The 9503-nt window shown below is 39.5% G+C and overlaps 1 protein-coding gene across 5 annotated transcripts in view; it reads left to right on the forward strand.

Moving 5' to 3' along the window:
- ST3GAL6 (ST3 beta-galactoside alpha-2,3-sialyltransferase 6) overlaps window positions 1–9503 on the forward strand; it is a 76119-nt gene that overhangs the window by 64345 nt on the left and 2271 nt on the right. For 3 of the 5 annotated variants that reach the window (XM_007468396.1, XM_007468393.1, XM_007468394.1), the window contains 3 exons: window positions 2430–2528; window positions 5517–5703; window positions 5810–5947. In XM_007468396.1, the coding sequence (XP_007468458.1) occupies window positions 5518–5703; window positions 5810–5947 (324 nt within the window). In that variant the 5' untranslated portion in view covers window positions 2430–2528; window position 5517. The remainder of the gene's footprint in view (window positions 1–2429; window positions 2529–5516; window positions 5704–5809; window positions 5948–9503) is intronic. The other 2 variants (XM_007468395.1, XM_007468397.1) reach the window with 2 other exon arrangements.

Raw genomic sequence — 9503 nt, forward strand, 5'->3', positions numbered from 1 at the left:
CAGGCGGACTCTCAACCACTGCGCCACCAGGGAAGCCCTGTTTTTAGTTTTTTAAGGAACGTCCATACTGTTCTCCATAGTGGCTGCACCAATTTATATTCCCACCAACAGTGTAGGAGGCTTTCCTTTCCTCCACACCCTCTCCAGCATTTATTGTTTGTAGATGTTTTGATGATGGCCATTCTGACCGGTGTGAGGTGATACCTCATTGTAGTTTTGACTGGCATTTCTCTAATAATTAGCAACGTTGAGCATCTTTTCACGTGCCTCTTGGCCATCTGCATGTCTTCTTTGGAGAAATGTCTATTTAGATCTTCTGCTCATTTGATTGGGTTGTTTGTTTTTTTGATATTGAGATGCATGAGCTGTTTATTTTGGAGATTAATCCCTTGTCAGTCACTTCATTTGCAAATATTTTCTCCCATTCTGTGGGTTGTCTTTTTGTTTTGTTTACGGTTTCCTTTGCTGTGCAAAAGCTTTTAAGTTTAATTAGGTCCCATTTGTTTATTTTTATTTTTATTTTCATTACTCTAGGAGGTGGATCAAAAAAAGATCTTCCTGCGATTTGTGTCAGAGAATGTTCTGCCTATGTTTTCCTCTAAGAGTTTTACAGTATCTGGTCTTACACTTAGGTCTTTAATACATTTTGAGTTTATTTTTGTGTATGGTGTTACAGAATGTTCTGATTTCATTGTTTCACATGTAGCTGTCCAGTTTTCCCAGCACCATTTATTGAAGAGGCTGTCTTTTCTCCATTGTATATTGTTGCCTCCTTTGTCATAGATTAGGTGACCATAGGTGCATGGGTTTATCTCTGGACTTTCTATCCTGTTCCACTGACCTATATTTCTTTTTTTGTGCCAGTACCATACTGTTTTGATTACTGTAACTTCATAGTATAGTTTGAAATCAGGGAGCCTGATACCTCCAGCTGCGTTTTTCTTTCTCAGGATTGTTCTGGCTATTTGGGGTCTTTTGTGTTTTCATACAAATTGTAAAATTTTTTGTTCTAATTCTGTGGAAAATGCTATTGATAATTTGATAGTGATTGCATTGAATCTGTAGATTGCTTTGGGTAGTATAGTCATTTTCACATTATTGATTCTTCCAGTCCAAGAACATGGTATATCCCTCCATCTGTTTGTGTCATCTTTGATTTCTTTCATCAGTGTCTTACAGTTTTCTGAGTACAGATTTTTTGCCTCCTTAGGTAGGTTTATTCCTAGGTATTATATTCTTTTCTTTTGCAATGGTAAATGGGATGTTTCCTTAATTTCTCTTTTGGATCTTTCGTTGTTACTGTATAGGAATGCAAGAGATTTCTGTGTGGTAATTTTATATGCTGCAACTTTACCAAATTTATGGATGGGCTCTAGTAGTTTTCTGGTAGCATCTTTAGGATTTTCTATGTGTAGTATCATGTCATCTGCAAACAGGGACAGTTTTACTTCTTCTTTCCAGTTTGGATTCCTTTCATCTCTTTTTCTTCTCTGATTGCTGTGGCTAGGACTTCCAAAACTATGTTGAATAAAAGTGGTGAGAGTGGACATCCTTGTCTTGATCCTGGTCTTAGAGGAAATGCTTTAAGTTTTTCACCATTAAGAATGATGTTTGCTGTGGGTTTGTCATATATGGCTTTTATTATGTTGAGGGCCATGCCACGTTGGATGAGAGCTGAACAGTAGATAATCCACTGGCCTAGGCTGATTCCAGCTAGCAACGGGAAGTCCCACTTCATGTCCTACTTTAAAGCTCTTTGCCAGGAGCACACAGTAAACTTTTCATTTGTATTGGTTAAGCTCCAAGAACCAGTACCTGTTTGGGGAATTGAAGTGAGCACGGGCAGGTACAAGGAAGCTGCACTTTGCCAACCAGATTCTATACTGTCTGTCTCCAAACTTATAAGACGCAGCAGTAACCCAGAGGTGGAATCTCAGGGGAATGGGTAATGCTGATGGAAAATACATATACATTTAATATGAAACACACTTGTATCAATATTAACATGCAGAATCCTATATTGAGGGGTATTTTTGTAGTCCAAAGGTCTGGACTCAATCCTAATTTTACCTCTTTGGAGTATGACTTTGAAATGTCACCTAACAGTTTTTTTAATCTCTTTCTTCATTTGTAAAATGGGAATATCAGGCTTACTTATCTCAGTGGGTGGTTATGAGAATCAAATGAGGGGATGTATATGAACTGATATGCGTTAATAGTTGCTAATGATCACATACTTCCTATGGAATGTTATTTCTTGAATCTTGTATCTTTCTAATACATCCCTAGACCTGTAAGTTGCAACTGGTTCTTTTTCTACTTGTGCAACAAGTGAAATCTTGTATTGGGTTCCTCAGAGTATGAATGGGTTCTTGGAATCACCCAGTTTTGTAAAAGATGGCTCAATCTCTCTCTTGTCATTTGCCCAGCAGTGTGCCGTGTAAAAAATGTGTGGTGGTTGGTAATGGAGGAGTTTTGAAGAATAAGACGTTAGGAGAAAAAATTGACTCCTATGATGTAATAATAAGGTAAATATATCTTCTATTTGCTAACCTGGAATTATTTCAGAAGCGTATAGTTTCCTGCTTTAGTACCGCTGTGTTTTAAAAGGAGGTAGAGTCGCTGTAGTATATTTAAGTACATTACACATTACTCGAGTTGTTGCCTGGAGTAGGCCTAGATTTCAGGTCATTTATTTAGCAAATATTTATGAAATCCCCTTAATATGCCAGGCACAGTTCTAGCTCTAGTTCTGGAACAGTTCTAGGGGGATATAGCAGTGAAAAAGAATAATATTCTTGCTCCCCGTGGAGCTTACATTCTAACGAGGGGAAGAAAACAGTAATTAAATAAAGAAATGTGGTAATAAATGCCATGCAAACAATTAAAACATGTGTGATAGAGAATGACTGAGTGGCTATTTTTGAATTGATGACTGTTTTGAAGGGGAGGCGTCTAAACCGGACCTAAGACCACACAGTACCGGCCGTATGAAGACTGGGGAATACAGACAGAGAGGATGTTTACTGCAGGTCTCCAGGAGGGTATGATGCTAGGTTTAAGAGCAGCAGCAAGAAAACCAGTGAGGTTGGAGGGCAGCAGGCTGGGGAGGTGGTGCAATTGGCAGCTGAAGAGGTAGGTAAGGAGCAGGCTGTGTAGGACTTTGTAAACTATGATTAGAGCTTGCGTTTTATGTTAAGTATAACAGAAAACTTTTGAAAATTGTTAAGCAAGAGAGCAACTCTATCTGGTTATGTCTTTAAAATACCCTGGTGATGGCATGGACAATGAAACAGGAAGGACAAGCTGTAGAAACGAAGAGGCCAGTTAGGTTGCTGCATTTGGGTAGAGAATGGGTGGCTTGCAACAGGATTGTCATGGCGTGGAAGGAGATAAGGGGCTACACTGAGGCATGTTTTAGGGGTAGAGTTATCAGGATGTTCTGATGCATTAGATGTGAGCAGAGATGGGAATAAAGGAATGCAGGATACCTCCTCCTAGGTTTTCAGCTTAAGAGATTGGCTGGATAGTGGTACCATTCATTGAGTTGGGGAGGACTAGGGTAGGAACAGGTTTAGAGGAGAATCAAGATTACTGTTTGAACATACCGGGTTTGATATGCTTACTAGATTTGCGGTGGGTAAGTCAAGTAGGCAGTTAGATAAACAGGTTAAAATCTTCATTGCGAACAGCCTGTAAGTTGTACTTAAACCGTGGACTGGGTGAGATTTCCCAGGGAGAGACAGAGAAGAGGGTCCAGGACTGAGCTTTGAAGTAGTCAAAACTTAAAGGTTGAGCAAAGAAAAAGGAGTTAAAGAGTTGGAGAGGATCTACCAGTGAGGTAGGAAGAAAGACAGAAGGTGGTCACAAAAGCCAAGAGAGCACAGTGTCTTAAGACAGAGGGAGGTTTCAAGCATGACAAAGGCTGGTGAGAGGTCACGTAAGATAAGGACAGAGTTCACCATTGGACTGGCAAGCTGAAGCTCACTGTTACTCTTGACAGAAGAAGACTTGGAGGCACGGTGCAGGGGAGAAGCCCAAGTGGGGTGGTTTGAGGAGAGAATGACAGGTGAGGAAGTGGAGAAACCAGTAGAATCAACTCTTTAGAGAAATTTCACTGTGGAGCTGAGAAATGAGATAGTCGCTGGAGATGATTATGGACTCAAAGGAGATTTTCTATTTTGTTTCCTTTTATAAAGATAGATTCTAAAGCATATTAGTAAACTGATGGAAATGAGTAAGGAGGTTGGTGTGGTAACAAGAGAGGGGATGGGGTCCAGAACACCAGTGTGGTTATCTCTGCAGTGGAAGGGAAAGCTGGGATTGTGGTTACAGCTACCAAGAGTCCCATAGATGTAATGGTGGGGAAATGCGGACATTTCGAGTTCTGTTTTCTCATTGAAAGGGTGAAGTCAGGTCATTATCCGGGATAAAGTTTGTGTGTGTTGGGAATGGCTATGAATACTCTTCTGTAGAGTGGGAAAGCTTTGCGCTGGGCAATGCATTAGGATGACCTGGCAGTGCTTGGGCATTTTGCTGGGTTACAAGCTGAGGGTTTCTGCATAGCGTGGTCACCTTATTTTCTGTGGATTATTCATTTTGAGGAAGCTGTGAAAATTTATCCACAAAACAATGTTGAAACACTCACAAATTTCTTTATAATTGTCTAAAATCTGGTCACCTAGAACCACACCAGGCCCTTGTGGGAAAATGCCATTAAAGACATTATGAAAGTCATTTCAGGTGTTACTAAGGCTGCCTTATATCACAGTCAGTGGCAAAGGATCAAACAGTATTTATCTCCTGGGGACAGTGTTTTGGGAACAATGCATTCCTTTTCATAGCACACCTTCATGGTGTGTGCATAAATAGTATATGTCTAACCTTGGCTTTGAGTATCCACAAACCCAACACTGGATCCTTTGTGGTTCTTTGGTTCACACCAGAGACAGTCATTCATTTGGTTGTGCTTGGGTATAAATATAGCAATTTTATGTCGTTACTTTATTTCAGAGCACAACAATTTTGGTGGTTTTTCAAATCACCTTAACTGTGACTCTTGCCTGTCAGTCACTGAGACACACGTCCACCTGCTACATGATTGTGTAACCCTGGGCAAGTAACTTTATCTCTATGTACATTGGGGCCCTTATCTACAAACACAAGGGGTTTTGTCTGGATGTCCTCCCACGTCTCTTTTAGCTTGAGTATTCTGTGGTTTTATGTTCCCATTTGTTTCATCTTGTCTTCAGTTTTTTCTGGAGGTAAGAATGAATTATCAGGGTCCCCACAGTTAATTTTCAAACACAAATGAATGTTTCTGCCTTTGATCAAACAGCTGTTTCACGAAAGGGAGTTATTTCCTTGGCTATTACGTGTGAAAGATTGACCGATTGCCACGTGGCTTTAGAGTCCTGGCTACACGGCTGACGATGTTTGTCCAGCTCTGAGAACTGTGATGGACGTGACCCGTACTGCGCTTGGTCTACATATCTTGTGTGTTTTACTACCCACAGAATGAATAATGGTCCTATTTTAGGACATGAAGAGGAAGTTGGGAAAAGGACTACCTTCCGACTTTTTTATCCAGAATCTGTTTTTTCAGATCCCAGTCACAATGATCCTAATACTACGGTGATTCTCACTGCTTTTAAGCCGCTTGATTTAAAGTGGCTGTGGGAATTGTTGACAGGTGGCAAAATAGTAAGTTGGCAAAATTGATCTGGCTTCCAATTACCTTCACTTTTTTTTTCATTTAAAAAAAGAGACAGCAACACGTTGTATTTTCTATTTTCTTACTTTATTTCAGAACACTAATGGTTTTTGGAAGAAACCAGCATTAAATCTGATCTATAAACCTTATCAAATCAGAATATTAGATCCTTTCATTATCAGAACAGCAGCTTATGAACTGCTTCATTTCCCGAAAGTGTTTCCCAAAAATCAGGTATGTATTTTCCTTTGAAGTTTCAAAATAAAGACCTCACTGGGGTGGGACAGAGGGTCCTTGGGGCTCTTGGAAACTGGATGAGAACCACAACTCGTGAGGTGGCTTCACTCACGTCTGGGTTAGTGAAATCACATACCTTTGGATTTTAGCTTTATGTTTTTCAGGTTGCAAGGAAAAGAACCTTAAGTGTGTGTGTGTGTGTGTGTGGGTTTCTGCCATTAATTAATCAATCAATTAATTATTTTTGGCTGCGTTGGGTCTTTGTTGCTGCCCACTTGCTTTCTCTAGTTGCGGCAAGCAGGGGCTACCCCTCCTTGGGGTGCGCGGGCTTCTCATTGTGGTGGCTTCTCTTTGTTGTGGAACACAGGCTCTAGGTGCGTGGGCTTCAGTAGTTGTGGCTCGTGGGCTCAGTAGTTGTGGCACACAGGCTTAGTTGCGGCGCACAGGCTTAGTTGCTCCGCGGCAATGTGGGATCTTCCTGAACCAGGGCTCGAACCCGTGTCCCCTGCATTGGCAGGTGGATTCTTAGCCACTGCGCCACCAGAGAAGTCCCTAATTCTTTTTAATTATAAGGAATCTCATTGACTCTGACTCTTGCAGCCCTGTTTGTCTACATTCCCTAGGGAAAAAATAGTCTTTAGACCCATACAGTGGCAGGCTATGTTTTTCACTTGAAGCTTGAGTAACTGTGTAATGTGATATCTCAGCTGAAATGAAGCTTTCCCTTTTGTAATTGGGTAAAATCCAAAGAAATAAACGTGTATTTGGTATCTTTTCTTCAGAATGATAAAGAAATTCTAAAATATTACATGCTTAAAATCAAACAGCTTTTACAAAGGAGTGTTTTTTAAAAAAGGAAATCATCCTTTTCTCTTCTCTCCATAACTCAGATTATCTCCCAAGCTTTATTGCCTTTTATATCCTTCTAGACTCTTGTTTATGCATTTACAAACACAAGCACTTGTTTTTTTAAAGTTAATTTTTATTGGAGTATAGTTGCTTTACAATGTGTTAGTTTCTGCTGTACAGCAAAGTGAATCAGTTATACCTATATCCCCTCTTTTTTTGATTTCCTTCCCATTTAGGTCACCACAGAGCACTGAGTAGAGTCCCCTGTGCTATACAGTAGGTTCTCATTAGTTATCTATTTTATACATAGTAATTATATATATGTCAATCCCAATGTCCCAATTCATCCCATCTCCCCTTCCCCCCTTGGTATCCATGTTTGTTCTCTACATCTGTGTCCTCTATTTCTGCTTTGGGAGTAAGTTCATCTGTACCATTTTTCTAGATTCCACATATAAGCTGTATTATACGATATTTGTTTTTCTCTTTCTGATTTAACTCCTCTGTATGACAGTCTCTGGGTCCATCCATGTCTCTGCAAATAGCACTAGTTCGTTCCTTTTTATGGCTGAGTAATATTCCACTGTATATATGTACCACATCTTCTTTATCCATTCCTCTGTTGACGGACATTTAGGTTGCTTCCATGTCCTGGCTATTGTAAATAATGCTGCAGTGAACACTGGGGTACATGTATTTTTTTGAATTATGGTTTTCTCCAGGTGTATGCCCAGGAGTGGGATTGCTGGGGCATATGGTAGTTCTATTTTTAGTTTTTAAGGAACCTCCCTACTGTTCTCCATAGTGGCTGTATCAATTTACATTCCCACCAACAGTGCAAGAGGGTTCCCTTTTCTCCACACCCTCTCTAGCATTTATTGTTTGCATAGACTCTTGTCTATTCATTTACAAACACAAGCACTTTTTGTTTGTTCAGTATAATTGTGATTATACTATAGATACTGTTCTGCTATTTCCCCTCTCCATTTAATTAACCCTTCCCTTATTTATAGACCTTTAGTTTTATATCCAGCTTTTATCCTCTATAGGTAATGTAGAAATGCATGTACTTATAGAGATTTTCTGCACACTTGTGTGATTTCTGCAGGAAGGACATCTGGAAGTGGAATTCCCAAGTCAAAAAGCATAGTTTAAATTTAAACCCGATTTCGTAGTAATTTTGAGGGGAAAGGACAGCTTCTGAACGTATATTTTGTGACTTTTCAGCTCTTATTTTCCTACGTGAAGTAAGATCAGGTTTGTTCCTTGGTTTTTGTTTTAGGTGGTGCACAGGAAGACCCTGGTCTTACTTAGAGATGATCCTAGAACTAGTTGTAAGTAGACTGAAGTTCTAGTAGGACACAGTGTCCCAGAAGCCAAGGGAGGGACACAGCTGTATTTCAGAGAGGTCAGCTATGTCAGATGCGGTCCTGGAAACATGGAGGTCATATTGATATGGACAAGGGTAAGAAAGAGAAAGACAGCCTGACTGAACTGGGTTAAAGAGAGAGAACATGGGACACGGGTGAGCGGAGGCAAATCTTTAATGGAGTTTTGCTAGAAAAGAAAGCAGAGAAATGGATGTAAGATATAGGCTCAAGAAGGTTTTTTTTTATTTTAAAGAAAGATAGATGATATGTTTGTGTGCTGAAGGGCATGATTCAATAGAGGGAAATACTGATGATGAAGAGAGAAAAGGGATACTTGTGAAAGCGAAATTGTTGAGAAATGTGATAAAATAGAGTGCACGAGTGGAGAGGTTGGCCGTAGGTAGGAACAGGGACATCTCATCCACACAGGAGTGAGCACTGAAAATATGTTTAAAGACGAAGGTAGATTTGGAATTGGGAAGATGATGTAGCTCTTGTCTGATCGATTCTGTTTTCTCAGAAAAATAAGGATTAAACTGACAAAGTAGGAAGAAGGGTAGAGCTGTTGGATAGAAAGGTATGAAATTATCATCTTGGAGAGTAGGAACGGAAACTTATTAGGGGAGTGAAATGTAAAATGGATGGCTAGTGGGAAGCAGCTGCACAGCACAGGGAGATCAGCTCCAAGCTTTGTGATGACCTACAGTGGTGGGACAGGAAAGGTGGGAGGGAGATGCAAGAGGGAAGGGATATGGGGATATATGTATACGTATAGCTGATTCACTTTGTTATACAGCAGAAACTAACACACCATTGTGAAGCAATTATACTCCAACAAAGATGTTAAAAAAAAAAAAAAGACTTAAAAAAAAAAAGGCTGTTAGGCTTGCAGACAAATTTGCTTCCTGGAGTTTAATCTGATTTTATTGTGCTGCTCTGATTTTTTTTTTTCTCAAAGGTCTCAAAAGTCATATGTAATTTCCATGGGATCTGTAAGAAACATTTAATCAAAAGAAAATCTCCTTGAATTTTTGTATTAATTTAAGATATATCTTGTTTTTGCCTCTGAAGGCCATCTGAGAATGAAAACTTTGAATGCCAAGACCCTTCTGCCAAACATCTATTATAGTGTTTTTCAGGATATATGTACATGTGAAGAGGATGCTTGGTTTCTTTCTTTTTAGTTAAAATTTAGTTAAAATTATAATCAATTTAAAAACAAAATTGAGATTGTGACTTTAATCTGTATATACATCTAGAATCTTTATTTTCTAGTCAGATCATTACCATGGCAATTTGTTATTGAAGTTACTTGATTAAAGCCGTCTTTCCCT

This window comes from Lipotes vexillifer, unplaced genomic scaffold (genome assembly GCF_000442215.2).
Source record: "Lipotes vexillifer unplaced genomic scaffold, Lipotes_vexillifer_v1.1 scaffold482, whole genome shotgun sequence".
Taxonomy (NCBI): domain Eukaryota; kingdom Metazoa; phylum Chordata; class Mammalia; order Artiodactyla; family Lipotidae; genus Lipotes; species Lipotes vexillifer.